This window comes from Neodiprion pinetum, chromosome 2, assembly GCF_021155775.2.
Source record: "Neodiprion pinetum isolate iyNeoPine1 chromosome 2, iyNeoPine1.2, whole genome shotgun sequence".
Taxonomy (NCBI): Eukaryota; Metazoa; Arthropoda; class Insecta; order Hymenoptera; family Diprionidae; genus Neodiprion; species Neodiprion pinetum.
In genome coordinates, this window is record NC_060233.1 from 8727334 (window position 1) to 8748388 (window position 21055).

The 21055-nt window shown below is 42.1% G+C and overlaps 1 protein-coding gene across 1 annotated transcript in view; it reads left to right on the top strand.

The window, feature by feature from the left end:
- Nucleotides 1–2008: 2008 nt before the first annotated feature.
- Nucleotides 2009–21055, top strand: part of LOC124211881 (extracellular serine/threonine protein CG31145) — a 48014-nt gene continuing 28967 nt past the window's right edge. The window contains exon 1 of the mRNA XM_046611392.2: nucleotides 2009–4638. Coding sequence (XP_046467348.1) covers nucleotides 4136–4638 — 503 coding nt within the window. The 5' untranslated portion in view covers nucleotides 2009–4135. The remainder of the gene's footprint in view (nucleotides 4639–21055) is intronic.

A 21055-nucleotide genomic window follows, 5' to 3' on the forward strand; every position in this document is an offset into this window, starting at 1 on the left:
CCGATATTAGCTCATACTTCGTTTTAATTTAATCAAATTTCGCCCAGCTTTCTCGTATTTATTTTTTTTTTTTTTTTTTTTACCATATACCTACTTTTCCAATCAGAATCAAATCGCTCACGTTAATTTTTTGTACGTGCCGACACGCTTTGACATTGCGTGCTGTTTACAGATAGACAGTAACAAAGTTACGCTATCGTATTTATAATTGTATCTTGTACGCAATCGTGCAACTACGCAACCGTGACGGTTAATTACAAGAGTTTGACATATCGAATGTATATGTAACATAATATGTAACAGCGTGCGTATAGATGACGTAAAGTCAACGGATTCGACTGCGGCTAATGCATCGCGCGTATAGAATTTAACCCCCCGTGTATCTCTACCTTGTATAAGTCTGTTTGAATTTCGAATCCGGAAACAGGAAGGCAATTTTACGCTCCGGAGAGCGTGGATCCGCGCGGATCTTCTCGTAGACGACAGTGGATTGGTCGCGGTGTATTACAGAATCAAATCCCTGATTCTATACGCCGCTGCTGCTGCTGCTGCTGTTGCTGATGATAACCTTGAATTTATGTTGCGAAATGTCGATCTTCAAGTTGACGCGATTTCGGTTATTTATCGATGTCTGAAAACAAGTATCTAAATAAAAATAACTTGAAACGAAGCCTCGAATTGATGCGATTTCAATCGGAATATCAAATCTCTTTACGAGAATTTAAAAATATAGAATGATGAAAAAATTGAAGGGCCACAATATCGTATTTTTAACTAGACGAAAATTTACTTTGTAGAATTTAAAAATGTAGAAAGTTCAAGTACTGAGACGTAAAAAAGTAGAGTGGTCAGAATTCGTCTTGAGTATATGGTTTTGATCTTTCTATATTTTGCCTATATATATATCTGTATTTGGACTTCCTAAATTTTCAATTTACTTTACTCGGGCTTTCCACAATTTGATAATTGTACGAATTAGATTTTCACGTCTTTAAAAATTCGACAATTTGGTCCTTTTATCAAACAGTCATTCTAGTTTTTTACTCCCACTTTTTGAAACCCACAAATATTGATTTGAATGAAAAAAAAAAAAAGTCATTCAAATTTTTTAACCTAAATTAATATTTCCAAAGCATAAATTTGATGTAAACACCACAAATTTATAAACGCACATTCAAAACGCCAAACTACGGATTTTCCGTATGAGAAATTCCTTGTTTTTTCCTCTCTTAAAGGAGGGCAAGAATTTCTTATCAAAATCCCCCATCATAGAGACACGCGCGTATCTGCATATCTCGTAAATTTAGATCGTGAAATCTCAGTAAGAATCGACCTCTGAATCGAAGTCCGATATCTTGAATCGTGGGCTCCCGGAATTCTTGTGCACTTTTTAACGATAACTGTTGGGTGATAACCACAAAGATGCGAGCGAACGGCAGTTAGGCACTATTTGTGTACATACATACCTTGTAAATAGAGATTTTATGTGTTGCTATCTGGGGTATTTGAGTACAGGGCGGCGAAAATGGAGATGAAGAGGTTTCCGTCTTCCACCAGCGTCGCGAATGCCTTCCTCCAAGTTTTTTCTATTTACTCCTCGCCAGTTTATTATATGCGATTCAACTAACTATCCTTATTTTTTATTTATTTTTCAGAGAATAGTCTCCGCGACGAGGATCCAGGTAACGAGTTGAGCTGACAATGAGCTGCAGCGAGGAGGCGACGAGATAAACGAAACTTTCATACAGGATTACAATTCTCCGGTAATAATCAACCGATCTAAAAAGGCTGACCAACTGCATTTCCGCGCATTCCAAAGATTCTAATTTAAAACTAAAAGAATTTGAAAAGAAGATAATATATATACGGATGAAAAGTGTCATATGTTGAATTTTCACAATACAACATAATCGAAAAGTTAACGAAACGAAGAAAAAAATACGAGCCGAACGTGCTATATCGTAAAAGGTACTTTGGTGAATATAATTTCCCCGACAGTTTATAGGCTTGTTACGGTGTTACGTTGGTGATTAATCTGGATAAAGAAGAATGTCACGAAAGTGGTTCAAACGTAGCGAGAGTACAGTCAGACCACCAGACATATCGAGATAGCCTTTCGAGCTTGGAGGAAATAGCCAATTCGGTGGTTGTCAAAGACGGGGAGTCGAAGTCCGCAGGATGCGGGAAGAGTAGAAGAAGGCTAAAGCTGAGCTTGAGCGACAGGATAAAACCGTCGAAGAGGATAGTGGTCAGCAAAGGCGATCGTCCCGAGAGATCAGTGGATTGTGAGTTAGTTTCGTCGGTGCCAAGGGACGAGGGGGTGGACAAGGTTGACAGACTGAGCGTGAACCACGAAGCCCAGAGGGCGGCGAAGTTGTCGAGGAACGATTCGTTCCTTAAGCGTCTCGTCAAGTCGTCGAGAGAGAACATTGCCGAGGGTTGCGAAAGGCTCGTGAGGAACATCCAGAAGAGTCCGCTGCTCCTCCGGAGAAAGCTGCTTTCCAGCAAGAGTTCCGACAGCTTGGGAAGCGTCCAGAGCGAGGAACGTCCAGTGGCTCCTCTCAGGAGGAAAAGATCGCGGAAAAGACCCCTCGGCGATCAGGGGCTGACCAGAAACTCGTTGAGGCGTTCGAATTGGCTCAAGGTGCAGAAGGCAAATCGCGAGGCTAAGGAGCAGGGAAGGGAGACAGAGGAAAATCATCATCCGGACCGAGGACCGGAACCGGAGAAGCCGTCCTCGGCCGGGGCCAGTCCGAGGCTTCCGAGACCGGAAACGCCGATAACCGGTGGATCGAGGCTGTTTCGGGAAGTCGAGAGTCATACCAGCTCGAAAAGCGTGTCCGTAGAGGACGTTGACGAGCTTATAAGGTCCGAAGACAACTTCAGACTTCTCGAAGAGCGCGCATTGCTTCGCAGGAGGTTGGAGAAGTTCGGGAGAAACGAGCTTGTTCCTGATTTCTGCGTTGGGAGAACTGAGAGTCAGGAGACCTTGGAACGCCAGAACGTTCCTCCCGTATGGTCGAGGTTGTCCGACCAAATTCGGTCCAGCATTCCTGGCGGTGAGGCCAGAAGGTCGACTCTTCGGACACCGGAGGTTAATCGGAGAAATTTCGAAGGGTTGAACTCGGGTTCGCAAATATTTGAGGAATCGAGATCGGGCGAGGAGGATTTGGTCCGAGCAAAGGGACGCGGGGGAGCCGCTGCAGCGGGCAAGTTGAAATCTTCTCCGCCGCCAGAAGACGCCTTGTCGTTTCAGAGGCCACGGGAACGTTTGATTCGCGATAACCCCGAGGTCTTTGATAACGACGTTAGACTCCAGTCGACACGGGCTAGCAGTCGTTCGTCGCCGTCCAAGGCAGAAAACGAATTTTTAGTTAAGCGAATAAAATGCAGAGTTGCAGAATTCAACAGTTGCACGAACACCAAGGAACGCGACTGCGGTGGGGAGTCGGCTTCTTCGGATCGGTTTCCAGTCTTACTTTACACGGAAACTTCCGTCAGCGAGGAAGACACTCGACCCGCTGATCACCTTTCCTCACTTTGCGCCGATAATCCGAAGCCAGCACCCGGTGACCGGATTCCTTCGAAGGAAGGTAACCCCTTAAGAGTTGAGAGGGAAGTAGAAGAAGGAGAAGAGGGGGTTGAGATATCGTTGAGCGGAGACTTTAACGAGGAAAGAAAACCGTCGGTATCTTCGAACGACGACTCAAAGTTTAGCTTGGACTTTAGTTTCGGCCCTGTCAACTCGACGACGGGTCGTAGCAACAGAAGTGCGTCGAACGAGACCATAGACTGGGAGGTTTTACTGGATAGGATTGAATTTAGCGAGCTTAACTCGCCCCTGCAGACACGTCGAGCTTCGATAGATTCGCGGAGTATCGGTAATAGTTCAAGTTCCGTTTTATCATCCGGCGAAAAGGGCGTCGAGTGCCTCTGCGAACCTGACTTGGACTTGGCTCGTGTGTTTAAGAGTGGTGAAAATAAGTTTAGTGAAAAATTAGTGTCCGTCGAGGTGGTGGAATCGGGTCGATCGGCGTCACCTTCCGAACGTAATTCCTCTTCTACTTCGTCTTCCGAAGACGGTTTCGAGTCCGGCGATATAGCGCCGATTTACAACGGTAAAGACAAAGTTCCTATGTCTAGGCTGACCAAAGATTCAATCATGAAGATAACCATCAGGATGATCAGGCTTCGGGAGAGGTTCATCCTCGGGCTTAGCGCTCTTGCAATTCTCTTCACGCTCCTCCTCGTCGTCGACCTTCAGATGGACCTCGGGTACAGCGGACACCATTTGGTTCCGAGTCACGGTAGGGTTAGAATAGGCGATGATCCGGATCAAGAAACTGTCTACAATAGCTTCCGGAGGAAGTTCTTGCAGCGGCCAAACGCCAGCAAGGAAATATCGAGCTTCGACGCCGCTGGAACCGCCCAGTCCTCCAAGGGTGACAAGACGCCCTCCGAAAATGCACTGAAATCGGTGAAGTCCGATAAGCCGGAGGTTCACGACGACTTCGCTGACCTCGTCGACATCGCCGAAAACGGCTACAACGTGAACGTCGACGATGGCGTAGTCAAGATCAGCGGCGAGGACTACAGCCACAATCCCACCATCGGCAGTCTCAATCACATTCAACCAAAGTGAGTAGAACCATGATTACGATCTTTTTTCGTAGGCATTTGTTGGTGGGTGTGAACTGTTTCACTCGTCACATCGTTCGAGAAGAAACATCTTGCGATGTACAATATTCCTTCAAACTGAATTTCCTAGGTTTTGCGACCGAGCATTGGTGTTTGCGTCTTACGACCGTCTTTACTTTGACTGCCGCTAGTTATACGACACGGCTCGCGAGTCCGTCTCACCTGAATTTTACCTGATTATACTCGAAAGGGCTAATAAACTGGGACAATAAGATTTTCTTATGAATAAAACTCCCTCGAGACGCTCCAGTCCTTCAGGACTATCTAATTTCAAATGCCAGGACAGAGGGAAAAACGTATCTCGACTCTTCTCCTCGCGACGGTAGTGATTTTTTTCCGGAATGTAGCGAATCTCGTTACACATTTTCGACCTTGAGGTTCTGGTCCAGGTGAGCCTGTCCCAATGACAGAAATCAGAAACAGTGATACCGGAATGAAATGGTGTGGGATGGCACGGAACGGAGGAGGCAAGCCACTGAGGTAAGGCGAGCCGAGTGCCGCCACGAGCCCAAGAGATACGGATGAGAGTTACGCGGAACACCAAGACCATTTAATCCTAAGTTATAACTTTAAACCCTCGTTTTAAGATATCCGGGTGAACCTTCTGGATTCGGGACTGAGGATTCAGGATCCAGGGTTCAGGGACGCTCTCCTGGGAGTGGAACGGGACCCGGGAGCATCGCCACGTGTAACCAAACTTCAACCGGCGTTTTATCGTTCGGTAATATAGTGCAGATTTGCGGAGCCATGGAGAACTGGGCTTGACGTTAGATAACAGGCTGCTCCTTGTCCACCCTCCTCCCCCAAAAACTCACCAGATTTATCATTTTCTCGCGTCGGAAATCCACCGGATTTAATTCAATCCTAACCCAAGAATCGTGCAGTCTAATTAGTGCCGTACCTCGTCCTCTGTATATAATTACCCGGTGAAAAAACCGTTTATACCCAGTGATGAGTAAATCAATGCTCCAGTAGCTGTCAATTGCGTATTAAAAAAAATCCATCATTCCCCCACTCGTTCTCGTTGACCAGTGATTGGCACATCAAACGTTTCGATGGCACTCGATATTCCGCACAAAGTATTCAGGCTACTAACGCGTTAGTCGCGGGTACAGTTGCGGAATACCAAATTCGTAAATAAGTAGTACGCGTGATGAAGGTCGATCGGTCGGTTGGTCGGTTGGTCGGTTGTTTTGTTGTAGTATAATTGGCAATTCCCTCTGTCACAGCTACGCAAACTTCCGGCGTATGTTCTGCGTATTTCGATAATTCGCTGAATTGTTTTTGGGGTGTGAAATTATGCAATCGGAGGACCGATGATACCCTGTGCAACTCATTATATGCTCGCCAGTGGTTCTGGAAATGTCCTTGAATTTTGCTTGTCCTTCAAAAGTCCTGGAAACTATCTTTGAATTTTCTTGTGTCCTGGAAATATATTTTTAATGTCCTTGAATAATCTGAAAATGTCCTAGAAATCTCCTTGAATTTGTTACGGATTTTTTACTGGACACCACGTCATAATACACCGATGTATATTATATATTTAATAGCTCGGCGAGGTGTTGTAAAAGAGGAAAAAAAGTTTGGCAAGTATCTGAACAGTTTTGCCGACTATTCGGACTCTTGCTCATTACGTCGCTGGTACCGAAATGAAAAAAGTGTTTCACTGAATGCTCCGAGGAGGTAACACTTAATGGCAACCATTGAAGAACTATTACTTTTTTTTATTCTCTTTTACTTTTCTTTGCACGACTCATTTTCTCGGCCCGGCGATGAAAGAGAATAAGAAGGAGAAGAAGAAGAAGAAGAAGAAGAAGAAGGACTCGTTTTCATCGGGGTTGAAGCCCCTCGGCGTCTCTGGTTCGTAGAAACTTCAAGGGCGTAAGGACAAAGATCCTGATCCCGTCTGACTGGGTGTCTCGATCCTCGCTTTGCGGTTCGTGTTGATCGCGTTGATCTCAGGCCAAGTGTACAGGTATACGTAGACGGTATAATATATATCCTGTTATAATTTCGCAACGGTTTGCGGATACGCAGCGCGTCTCTATCCGTGCCCAAGTTACGATAATACGCAGTGGGGTAAGCGACACCGGAAGACCTTGCCAATTGGTTCTTAATCGCGATGACAGTCACGCGCGGACGGGGTTCTCAATTAGCTCCGCATTAATAGCCTGAGTATCGAAGGTAATAAATCGTAAGCGAAAGGGACCAGTTCAGGATAAAAAGTGACTTTTTTTTTTATCCATATCATCAGAGCTTCAACATCACGGCGTCAATCGACTCCCCTCGTGATTCACTGTGATTCATCGTGTTTAAAAGCTCCTCAATGCCGATAAATATAGGAATGATGTAAGCGTAGTAGTTTAGCGACACGTACTTACTAAACGTCGCAGTTTCCAGATATTAATTGTAAAAAGGACAGGAGGACCAGTGACTGGGTACTTAACACTGGAACTATCATACCAGTAAAAATTACTTATCTTACAATTTTATTTTAAAATTTCTAGTTCATGTTGAACTTTCGTTTTTTTCCCGATCATGTAATGACATTTACAACGATAACTAAAGCAGTAATCTAGTGAATTTTATTTTTGTCTTATTAGACTGGTCTTACATTTTCATTTGAAAGTTTGTATTTTATGTTGCATTTTACCCCGGTAGTTCTAGTGTTAAACATTTTATTCGTTAATATCACGTTGAAGTTAGTGACGTAAAACTAACTCTTCGTATATACCCTCGGTCAGATCAGGTTTGAAATAACGTTAGCTAACGACATTTTCGGGTAAAGAGATGCCGTCAAGTTGAATCGCAAGTGTCTCAATTACCGGACAGGCTGAAAGCAGGATACGCTGGATCTCTGCTTGGGGAGTAGACTGTATTGTTTCTGAATATGCGAGCCTGCCACAATGCCGTAATATCCCACAAGACTATGGGATGAGAGATGACACAGTGCCGTAACCATAGACGGGTCACAGAGCGTTGCACTGGGGGATCGACTTCCCTCGTTTGTTCGGAAATAATTTACGAGTAGCTTTCTGCTCCGTTATCGTCCTCCAGCTAGTCCCGTCTACGTAGCCGTCAGAGGCGTGCTCTCTTAGACGAAGAAGCGTTGAAGATCGGATGACTTACGTAGGATGCAACGAGAGGCGATATCCTTCGTTACATTTATGGTTCTAAGAATCTCTTAAGTCGACATAAAAAAATGGAAGTAAATGAAAATTGAATTTAACGACTTCCAATTTGTCCCGACAAACAACCATAACTGTTGGGAAATCGCTGCCTCCACGGATCACCTCACTCGATTCTCTTGCACGCGTTATTCGAGGAGCTGGTTGCGGAGTTGCAATGCGGTTAAACCTGTCTCACTCGATATAAACGAGTGGTTATAATTTGTTGTGCATAAACAGGACCTGCGGCGCCGTCTCAGTGTGTTATAGTGTCATTTGAGCGGACTGTAAACAGTTCATTATACTTACTACCAACGATTAGCATCTTCTCGTGTGTTTTGAAAAGCGTAAAGGAGATCGACGCCTCAATTTTAATTCAATCGCCAAAATGTGTTTCGTAAAACAAACCAGTTTCGAGTCAAGAATTATAGATACGGTTTAACTTACCACTGGATGATACGAGTCTAGGGTAATGAAATTGAATAGACTTTCTTCTTAAGAAATGCATCTCTGTTTTCCAGAGCATAACATTAACTGCAGTCTTGTCCCGTTTCTGAAACGGTGCGGATAGTACTCGTTAAGCTGTAATCTTGCCCGTGGATGTATTAACGGGTGGGAAACCGCACGGAGCGTTGAAACACGATCGCGTTTCTCGATGCGAAAAATATTCCGACTCACCACCAGAAACAGCTTCGTTCTGCGTCGTAGAGTCGTCGCATGTACAGGTATACCTTATAACGCCTCGCAAATAGGGAAGCTGGGATTTGTAGACATACATGAATGGGTGAAAACGAGTTCGTAGAATGAAGAATGTCGCTCGAGTTTTCAACCGGCTGTGACGTAAGACGAAGCGTGAACCCACACCTCACCAGTCGCGGTGTTCAAAGAGCCTTCACGACGTCGATGATCGTCTATTCGTCATCGAATAGACGACTTGCTTCCACCGTACGGCTTGTCTACCATATATCCGCCCGAATGAACAGACCGGAGGATTGCACGACCCGCTCGTGTTTTTTTTTTTTCGCCATTTAACGACACCACTTGAACACCATTGCAACCCACGTGCGCATTAGTCCCATTACAGTCAATTTTTATCTGACTATAAACCTTGCCGGAAGCTCGAGATACAGTGTATGTATCTACGTCACACGCGGTGTATCTCGGACCCATTAAAGTCATCTCGCTCAGCCGTGACTCGTACATCGCGTTATAGTCGCTTTTCGAGCCGCTCTCCGTCTTTTCCAACTTCACATTGGTGTGTTAATGCAATTTGACGCGAAACGTGGAGGTACGTTTGGCTTTTGGTACGTTGCAGTGGCGTGGTAGCTTTGATGTAACGAGATTCGTTGGCAGTGTTTGAAGGCCGGTGGATACTCTCAACGGTGGTCTAAAAAACAGGTTTATTTCATATTGTAACACCTGTAGAACCTTTATCGGAAACAGCTGAATGAATTTATCTGCACTCGGTGGATTTTCGTTATGCATTATGCACGGGTTTGCCAGCCGACGACGTTTCGCACTGTGCAGTGCGGTGTGTTGAGTCAGGGAATTGCTGGAATCGTTGTTGTTTCACTGCAATCGCATTACGCTAGAGCTAACAAAACCCCACGGCGCGTGTCGGTGTGAACTTTGACACCGTGGTGGGGTCAACGAGTAATCGCGCACGCGTAGCAAATTCGCTTATCGCGGAGGCATTTGTTGTACCGTTTTCTATCTTTTATAAACCTGGACGGCTGAAGCGTACTGCGTCCGTTCTCTGACCTGCATCCACGCGTACGATATCCTCACGATGCTTCGTCATGATGTTTCTCTCCTTGTTCGCCTTTGCCCGCGGAGCGAAGAGGGCAGGAAGTAGTCAAGGACGCGTGTCACAATTATTATTGCTAAATCTGCAAACTGAATAATGCATAGTTGCCTGCGCGTTTGTGAGTCTAATGAGAATCGTTCTCAATTTTAGTCATGTGAAATTCTGTGAGGATGAAGTTAGTTACGTTACTGCAACAATGCATGTTTAGAGGACATCGTTACTTCACGCCTCTAGGAGCGTCTGAAATTTTGTAGACCATGATAAACGGGAATGATTTTATTCCTGACGTTTCAATTACCTTGACGTTACTAACTTGAGCCTCCTGAAATCCATCTCTCGGAACCTCAACCAACAACGTAGTTAAAAGTCGGTCTTAGATTTTGTGTTCTTCTCATTTCTATGGTGAATCTTTCAAAACGTTCGATTTAATCTGATCGTAGAGTCGAAAAATTGTTAATAGCTTACAAAAAATTGAGAGCCGGTAGATTTTGCCGGAAGTCAGGCACGCTAGTGACTAAACTAATCTAAACGCACATGAAGAAGATTTTTGGTAAAAATCGTGTAGCGACGAAGCCGAGCTCCAGTTCCTTGCGTAACAAACCCGACCGTGAATACCTGAGTGAAATTAAGGGAAAGTCAAAATACCAAACGAAGAGGGCAGAGAGCTAGGCACGCTTAACAACCGAGCTGTCTATTGTTTTTCCACTTCGTTAGCTCCTAAATAAAATAATTTGGTATTCCCTGAGGGGCTGAAAACGTCTCTAAAGAGAATTTCCCTCTGGCCTCTTGTATTCGGAGTAGTACCTACTTCATCTTCGCTCGCTTCAACTACCCGCCGGTTTCTCCTCGAAGATCTTACCTCGAATTCAGTTTCTGAGTATCGCTACTTTACAAGTCACAAAGTATCCGTGAGATTTTCACTTGTAATGTTTATCCGAGGAATTTAATTGCGCTGAAATTTCGAAACACCGGTTAAATTTTGACGCAAAAATTTTCACACCTTCGAAATTACGTATTATATGTATACATACACGTATATACGCGCATGTTCAATTATACCCACGTAAGATTGATCCGTAGCAAATTAGTCTACACACCTGGCGAAAGCTCCGTAAGATAAGGGGAGAGGCGAGATAGCGAGAGAGAGAGAGAGAGAGAGAGAAAGAGAGATATAGAGGGGCGAACGTTTTCGCAAGATCTCAATATTATCTCGTGCTTCTCAAGAGGAAAACCGCTCGCTCCTGAGAAGAGGAGGGTTGATGAGATAGAGAAGGGGACCTTAAAGCTGACATACTGATTTACGTCACACCGCCGCTCCGCGCTGCAAATGTCAGCCTCATCCTCACTCGTCTTACTCTTATCCCGAGGAAGATCCGAATCCAAAAATTTTTCGACCTTCTTGTACTCCGACTGTTTCAAGCAAGCTGGATCAAAAGCTCGCCACAAAAGGCTTTGGAGACACCATTAATCAGGGCATCCGTACTTTCTCTCAAGAGGACTTTTCTCCCAGACACCTAAGCAGATTTATATACGCGGTACACGGTGCGTCCTTCTTTCCTCACTGGTTTTTGGTAGGAATTATCGTTTGATATAGAATAATTATGCAACTGCACCTGAATATTTCATGAAAAAGTGAGAACAGGATGGAAGTTTATCAATTTTAATTCAATAGCCATTCAGCTCGAAGTAAGAGTTTCAAAAGTTGCGGGGTTTTTACACCAAAGTTGAGTTAGCGGTTGGGCAAACTGCAAAATCGCTTATGGATACCTTCTTCCTGGACATCAATTCTTACGGTTCTTGCTCCAATGAAAAACGAGGTTAGTGTATCTAGTGGAATTTAAAAAAAGATGCATCAATGTATCCAGAAAATCAGATGATAATTCACGTGTCCTTTTATAATGTTCACCCCAACAAGACACCAACTTGGTTTTTCATCCGATCGAGAACCACGTGGACCAGTTCAGTCCATGCCTCGAAACAATTCACACGTTTCAAAAAGACCCGTTTAAGCGTTTCAGCTGGTTCTAATTTAGGGATCAGTGACTATCAGTTTGAAGGTTGTATTCCGGAATTGAAACTGACCGATGCGAGCCGACAATCCTTGTATAACCGCATCCTACAAACACACACAAGCACGTAAACATGAAGGCAACAATGCGCCGCATGGGGAATTGCGTTTCCATACACCAACCCGAAGGCAGTCTATGTGTCATACCGGACTGATGCCGTCTATAATACGAGCGGAACAGTGCACAAGTGCAATGTACTTCACGAAGTCCTAGACCTGGTCGGTATTCAGCTTGCAAATCCACCGGGGAACTGCAGGCTGAATCATAGTCTCGTCGATTTGACGAAGCGTGTGGATGCGAATTGACGGATAATATTAGCAGTCCAGATTAACCGTGAAACCGAGATACTCTTATTGCCGTTTAGCAACCCCCATCAGCTGTTTTCGGTCTTCGGTGAGAATAAACCCACGCGTTACTTCGTCTCATTTTGCCACATTGGGAGTGCTGAAAATTTTTCATTTTTCAAATTTAGGTACCTACAGTAAGACGCATAAATGACTTGATCTTACGGCTAACTTGTTTTCGGTCCGAAACAAAATGCGAGCACAATTTCATACGGATTATGTGACAACGACCGACGATGCAGAAGATGACGTGAGAAAATGGGATGCATTGTCGCATAATTCGTAAGAAGGTTAAGGCATTTATGCATTTTACTTTACGTACAGAGCGAATTGCTAACGACTGAACGGTTCAATGCGCATGCGCTAAAACTCGAGAGCACGAGAAATTGTTTCGTCACGGCTACCAACATTCTGAAGTACAGATGACGGTTCGCCGCGATTTATATAACCTGAAAAACGTTGGTCACCCCGACAAAACAATTGCTATCGCTCTCAGATTGCAGCGCATGCGCATTAAACCGTTCAGTTGTTACCAATTCACTCCGTATATATGTGCCTGACGTTATACTCGGTCAGTCGGTACTGTTTCTGATGGAATTGCTGGTCGCCCGTTGCGCAGGACAGTCGACGGATTGTCGCTTGTTGATTGTTCGTTATCTGGACAGACGAACACGCATGGTCTGGTCCTATGCATAGGCGAGGCATTCACAATCGGAGTCTGTAGGGCTGGTATCAGCTCTCGATGATAGAAGATAGAGGAGAGTAAATTTGACGCTCTCCAGTCACGCTTTAGAATCACGATTCACACCGTGACTTATACCGAGCCTAAATATTCCGTGCATCGTATTTTGTTACCCAATGCGAGCTTTCGCGGTTGAAACTTTTTTTCCTCCCCTCTTTCTATCACTCTTCTTATACCTTTTTTTTTTTTTTTTTCTACTCCGTCGGCGACCATCGTCCGAAACAAGTCGCCTCGCGCTTTAAGCCATAGTGGAAAGCTCTTTGGACCTTAGAATCCGGCCGTGTCAACATCGCCCTGCACGATTAAGACAAAAAACGAGTCAAATATTTGACCAAAGGCTGTGACCACCTTTTCGACGTAGATAGCCTATCTTTAAAGTTCCACCAACCAGCTCCAACGGCTGACCCGTCAAACTCCACCCCTCTTTATCTCTCTCTCTCTGTCTCGATCTCTTTCTATCCGATTCGCAAGAATCGCGGAACTATCGGAATACCATCGTTTAGGGTGGCAGACCTGATCACACCGCGCGACGAATTTACCGACTCCGGAACACACTCGAGGGAAAGACTCAGACGATACGTCCAAGATTCAGACGCCGTAAATCCGTGGGGAAGACGCGGTGCAGCAGCGAGCTTGCACGTCTCGTACCGATCTAATATTCGCGCCTCTTGAACAAGGGAAGATGATATTCGCAACTGGAGAATGAAAGTAAATAGGTATATAAGGTGTGTAAAAAAAAGGGCAGGTGTTCTTTTCTCGAGGATGGATGGGGGGGGGGGGGGGGGGGGGGGGTAAACATATGTTTACGAATTCGCGACCGCTTTGTAACGAAAGACGTGAAAAAAATAACAATCAAGACAGCACCTGAACCTCCTGAATTCTCATACTCGTGCGAATTTCATCCTACGTTATTCAACTATTCCGCTACAATTGGAGGAAAAATTGGAGCGAGATGAAATCGTGGCATGGATGATAAAATTTAGGCATATTATACGCAAAATGAAGGGAAAAAAAGAAATGAAATGAAAAATAAATGTCGCGGAATTTGCGGTCGGCGACGTTCTCGGCTGACCCGTGTATTTACGGGTATACGTATACATACGGCGAATAAAATATAAGCTTAATTTGCACATCTGACTGCATATTATTATATTCCCATCCTGCATGTGGAAATAAATAACGCTGCATGGCTGAACTTCGAACCGCTGACGGAGTTGAGAGTGTAACTCGAGTCGTCCGCACTGCGTGGTTTCATTTGGAGTTTGTGGAGCGGTGAGATTAAAAGTTAATCTCAAACGGACGTATTTTCATTAAAATTATTATTCAACCTCTGCGTAATGCATTGCATATATTACAGTAGCACAGGAAACAACTCGCTTGTCAGTTTCATTTTTGTTTTTTTACGAACCGATCATTGCTTGGATATTTATTCGTCGAGATTGAAATTCGCTAGGATAAATCGCTCATTTTTCAAATACATGATACTCGGAGAAAAGATCATCTCGTCAATATTTCGCTAACTAGAATCCTTCCGAATCATTTCCGAGACGTAAAACGACGAGTTTTTTTTAAAGGGCTCCTTACGTTTGCCCCATAATCGAACTTTGGAAAATTTTATTCAATAGACAAATTGCGTGTTACAGACAACTTCGAACCCCCCCCGTTTTATTTACCCCTGTAAAAACGAAAGCTTGCTAATGAAAATACTGGGATATTTCATGTACCGCGAATACAGTTTGAATCCAGCGATCCATGCGTGGCAGCATTTTAGGGCTGATCGTCAATCGGCACTGATTTAATCATGGCCTAGATCGACTCGTGGAAGAATCAAGCCTGCACTGTGTTTGCGGGTGTCGATAGTACAAACGGTGGGTCAGAACGTTGAATATTGACGGGGGTCGTACATCATATTTTGACAAGCCCACCGTTCCCCGTTCAGCTGATGCTGGTTAATTACACTCGGCTCGTCCGGGTAGGGAGGAAAAATTTTCACCCACGGTGCGTCGTCGCTCCGTCATTTCGATAAATTTCAGCCCTCAATTCTCCCCCGTCCCAGATTTCAGCAGGAAGTGCGCAAATGAGTCGGCATAGGCGAGTCTCGATTTCGGTGTCGTAAATTTTTCCACATTTACGTGTATGAGCGTAATTTTTTATTTATTTATTTTTTTTAATTTTTTTTATTCTTCCTTTTCATCGGTTTTCATTTGAAAGTCGTACAAAGACCGCGACGATGAAAAAAGTCGTCGCGGTTGTGACGCGGGAAAAAAAAAAAAAAATAAGAGGGACAAAAATTAGGTCTGCCACGAATTCATATTGCAAAAACGATTTATTTCCACGGTGACGACGAGATATCTATAACTCGAGTAAGACCACGGGCATCCATGGCTTGTCCGTGATTTATCACGCCTACATGGAGTGTTTCTTTTTTTGTCATTTTTTGCACACTCCGCGGTGTATCGGTTTTGAATGAAAAAGGAGCGGCGAGAATTTTGAAAAATCTCTCGACACACGTCGCAGTTAATGATTCGATAAATAATATTACATCGGCAATAGTAATCCACTCGTGAAAGACGAAAGAAAACGTGTTTCATTTTTTTTTCTTTTTGTTTTTTTTTTTTTTCTTTTCCTTTCCATACAATTCGTCAAAAAGAACGCTGTTGGAAAATTCCAAACGTGTGAGATTATTCGAAACTTGTGTCTTTTGAAACGTTTGGCTTGTTTCAAAGAACAAAAACGTGTTATTCATTTAAAAATTTTCCAAAATATCGTGTAAAAAATTTCCGTACAATAATCGCTCGTTTGGAATTTTTCCTCTATACCTATGCGTTATTTATTAACAGCGAGTTGAAACGAAACGTGGAACCGTCCTTTAATTCGACGAATCAAGTGGCTGATCAACGGCGCCTGCCAATTTGTGTGGTGAAAAAAAAGGAGGAGGGAAGAAAAAAAAAAAAATAAAAACCTAACACTGCTAACGAGCCGCTGCTGTGCAACCGATCGTCAAAGGGCTGGAAAGAAGAACCCTCGAATCAATTCAGTAGTCACTGATTTACTTACTTCATGCACGTGTACGATCTATGCTGTAGCACTTGATATATTTTCATGTGAGCAAATATCGTCAGGATAATAATTATTGTCCCTGGGTCTTCGGCACCATCATCATCATCATCATCATCATCACGCGTGTATGAGTTGCTTCTACTATATAGGGTTGAATCACGCGGTTTGCATGTGTTTGATATGTGATAGATGGATAACGTCTGTCAATTCCATCGGAATTGTTGCTTGAGTCGATTTTTCCATCTAGGACGTTCGTAGTTTATACCGATCAGTGAATGCTCTCGTAAATCGAAGTCATAAATTTTATGTAGGCACATGCGCGGAATTGTTTATTTTCTTACGAAAAAAATTTCTATTCACCCACCTCGCGAATAAAAAAGAAAAAAAAAAAACGAAGGAAATGCGTCTTTTAACGGTCGTCGCAGGGATTTATAAGATACTTGTTAGAAATCTGGTCTCGATTTGGAACGAAAAAAAAAGAAAAAAAAAAAAAAAATTCACCTCACTGTTGTCACCGGTGATAATAAATGATACATTCAGTCGGTAATTCATATTAATTTATTCAACTCGACGCAAATTATGCGCAAGGCAAATTTTCGCAGTGCTTGCAAAAAATAATTTACGTCGCACCTGTCGATTTTTATTTTTTTTGTTTCAACTTTTGTTTTTTTTTTTTTTTTTCTTTGTCGCGTAGCTCGCGAATCGTTCGACAGAGCTGGTGAACCTTGGGATAATATCGTGCGTATGTGCGCGTATACAACACCCGGTATTCGAGCTTTTTTTCTTGGCAAATTTTCAAACTTTTTTTTTTTTTTTTGTTTTTTTTTTGTTTTTTTTTTTTTGTTTTTATACCACAAGCATCCACCACCGTAGCAACTGAAAAATAAAGTAGTACCAATTCTGAGGTTCGCCTTCGGTGCGACTCAAGTGGCCATCAGCCTCCTGCTGCGTTTCTAACGTTTTTCTTCTCTGTATCCTTTTTCTTTTCGCTCCCCTTTAAAGTTAAGAAACTAACTCGGCTGTCGTCGTTCCAACTTGTATCTTTCGACTACCGATCCATCGAGCCTTGACTAGGTACGCGCGATAGAGATAGAAAAACAAACAAAACACAACAAAAAATATGAAACAGAACGAAGCTTGGCGTTTATCCGAATGCTAAGAAATTTAATTTTATTATCACTGCAAAATCATGCTGCGTCGCAAAATAATTTTGCAAAACTTCTCGCGTTGACGGAATTTTTTTTTTTTTGTTTTTTTACACTGGCATTAATTGTTTTCACCAGTAATTTTTTCAAACTTCGTGTATTTAATTGAACCCGAGGTACATCTTGGAATTAATTAATACGTTTTGTATCGAACCGAAATAGTTTTTGTAACGTGTTACATGCGCGCCGCATATCGTATCCGCTTCTAATTGCCGTACATTGTATGAGAAATTTTTATCTTATTTCTAAGTTGTTTGCGAATACTTCCGCATAATATTTACACACACAAACACACACGCGATATCGAATGACTTTCTTAACACGCGTGCTGGTGTCATGTAATTAATGTTTTTGCAATGTTTGGACCACTTATTTCTACGTATTAGAATAATTCGATAAGTTGTATATAATTATATCGACGGTATATTGCGTTACAGAAAATTTGCAAAAGTATTTTGTACAACAGAACAGTTTAGTTATGAAACGCAAGACGGTTTTATTTTATCAAACTTTTTAGAAGACGTGAGAGGGGAAATGAAAAATTATGGCGAAAAATTGAGGGCGTAATTTGTCGAATTCATTCGGACGTAATACAGCTTGGAATTCAAGCGGTAATTACAACAAATCTGCATGCGACGCCTTTCGGTTCGCCCGCTCCGTGAGCTTTACAACACTATAATAACCGATCCATTATACAGCGTCTACGTTTTCCCGTTTCTCGTGAAAACATGCGACGAGAAGTAAATTAGGAAAGAAAATTCAACAAATAAGGAAAAACGTCGTAGACTTATTCGTACGAGAATTTTACGTTCGATAGTTTTGTTATTAACACGTGTCTAACCGCGTGTAAAATAGAAATTCGAGATGCAGAGTGACATTTTTACAGTTAATAATAATATTTGTTTATACTTGTAATACGAAGAAAGAATTACAGTGTAAACTTAAATATCTTGTTTTTATATTACAATGAGAATAAATTTTGTGAAGGTACAATTAGTTACAAATTTCGTCAGGTACACCGAAAGAAATTTTTATTTCCGGTTACCGCTCAGTCCTCAACTATTTTCATTTTTTACCACAATCGAAAAATATAGTTCCAGGTAGAAAATGAAAATTAGTTTTCTAGCCGTTACCGGAAAGTCTAGCATCCGTTACTATTCTTTCTCATTACGATCACTGTTGCTATATTTTCTTGCAACTGTTGCGAAAATTTAATGCTTGTGCAACGATAAATTGACGTTGAAGCCTTCTTTAACTAAAAAAGTAGAGTAAACCTCAGAAACTGATTTTGCGTTGCAATTGCCAAAAAAGGATCGATAATAGCGCAAAATGGTTAGGCGTACCTCGTTTTTCGTAATTCCAACAATATTGAAACAGTTTTTTTTAACGATACCTGTTTTACTCGATTTTTCTAGTTAGTGTAACAAATGAAATTTTTCTCAGTATAATTGAAAAAATCCCCCCCCCCCCCCCCCCCTCTCTCTCTCTTTCTTTCTCGCAAAATAAATAAATAAATAATTGATGCACCGTGTTAAACGTAATTATATATAATATTAAATTTATGCGTGTACACTGTACGTATACATAGGTATGTATATAATGTATACAAGGAGGAAATTTGTATTTTCTCCAATTTTGCGAGACGAACTAAGCACCTTATCTTAGAAACTTGTTAAACTTTGGAGAAAACTGCGAGTGCAGAGGAGGCTTCTGCGAAGATTTAGGCGAGTACTGGGGTGGCAACGCGTGTACAAATCCCCCGTCTCTATACATAAACACACACACACACACACACACACACACACACACATACGTGTATTCGGATGCGAGTGTGTGTACCACCTCTACTGGCAATTAATTCAATTACGTCCCATTAGGTATAATTTACTCCGTTAAGTCCCTGAGCAGGAATTTCTTAACTTTCCGGCAATCTTTGTCAAGCATTCGCAATGTACATACATACCCACGGTAAAACGTGTCGAGGGATTGCGAAAAGTTGTTTGAATTTTGTTTTTTTTTTTTTTTTTTTTTTTTTTTTACCGACATATTTGACGATTTAAACTGAGCAGAGAAATGTTTAAAAGGGGGGAAAAAAAAAGAAACAAACAAATTCAGGGAACGAATAATCACGAACAGTCAATCAGCTCGAACTCGTTGGGGAAAAACGTAGCGATATTTCTGTTTCACCGTCCGTCATCGGTTTCGCTGTGTTGCTTTTTTCGTCGGTTTCGTTACGGTTTCGTTGAAAACAATTGTATTGTTACTAGATTGAGAGTCGATGTGACAGGTGTGGCGAGCCAATGTCTGGTCTTCATATTACATGTGACCGACATCGATTGACATTTTATACGTGGATACGTTTGCAGATAGACGGAAGAAATTGTTTTGCCCGATATTATAAACGTCGAAACTGACAAGTTACGATCTCAGACTGAAGGAAGTGACGTATGAAATGAAATAAATATTTGAAATGCAAATGAATTTTTTTATCTGCAAGGCTTGAAAATGCTGCAGGATTTCATCGATACTGACGACTCTATAAATAAGTTGGAAGAATAAAGTGACACAATATGTGTCGTATTATTCAAATTTACAACAATTTCAATTTATGGAGTGGGTTCGAAATTCGGAATTTAAAAATCTCCGAATGTAGCAAATTCCGAATTTTTCGGTGGCGAAACTTGAATGAATGAAACTTTGACGAAAGATCAAAGTTCCGAAAGTGCGAAAATGAGAAAATTTAAAAATCTGAAACATCAATATTCCAAATGATCAAAAATTTTGAACTCTGTGAATTTCCGATTTGATGAAATGTCACCATTTTGATGTTCTTTTGTTTTGGATTTTCGATATTTTATTTTTGTAATCCTGGTTATTCTGATTTTCGATTTTTCTAATTTTTTACGACCACTCGTTGATTAAACTACGCTGTGCGAGTATATTTTAATTTTTGGTACTTTGCTTCATCGGAACTTTACTTTTCGAAACTTTGCTCTATCGTAACTTGAATTTTCCGAGATTCCGACCATTCGAAACTTCGTTGTTTCGTAAAATTCTGATTTCTCTGCATCAAGTATCGAACTCTTCGATATCGGAACTTCAACCCCGCCCCCGACTCACTTTCCAGAATAGAATTCAGTGAACTTCGATCTCGTCGAGAGCCGGTTGCAGTTTTCATAAATAATATGAATTTATAAAAGACACAAAAGCGCGACGGGGAATCGGTAAATCTTTTGTCGAGAAAATTACAACGGATCCGCGTTGACTGGAAAACCGCCTTGTGTAGGTACAATTGGGCCGAGCTGCAAATTTCACACACCGAAACCTGGAGGGCGAAGGACTCGATTGTTATTTTGTTAAAGTTAATCAGGACTGTCGTCTCTCGCTCCGTTCCGACAATAGACACGATCAACCGACAATATCGTGAACGTATATACACAAACTGAGCTTTTCTTAATTAGATTTTACATCCGACCCTTTCAAACCTGCGACAAAGGATCCGTTAAACCTTTTATACACATAATTTCGGAGCCAACCACTCGTGTCATATTATAGGCATAATCGAGTACCACGGATCCTTGAATTTGTCATTCATTAATTATAGAAGCACGGTGTTTCATCGGTGTTATGATACGCGTCGTTACACTTTGGAAAAATTTTTAATTTTTTTTATAGTCAACGGAAAGTTTTTTACAAGATGAATGCATAGGTTTAAATATTCCACGAATAACTATTTAGTGTGATTATAATTTTCGGCACTACGGTTGCTCGTTTTTGCTAAAACGTTAAATCTGTCACCTTGGTTTGGTAAATTTTTCTTCTCTTTTTTAATCAGCTAAACAAGGCCTCAATATCAATTCATTGTGGCATCGATGTTGTTAATTATTCTAATACACACCAGAGAATATGTTTCAGTTACAAAACTGACCAACATTTTTTAAGTTGCAAAGTAAAGACTGGGGT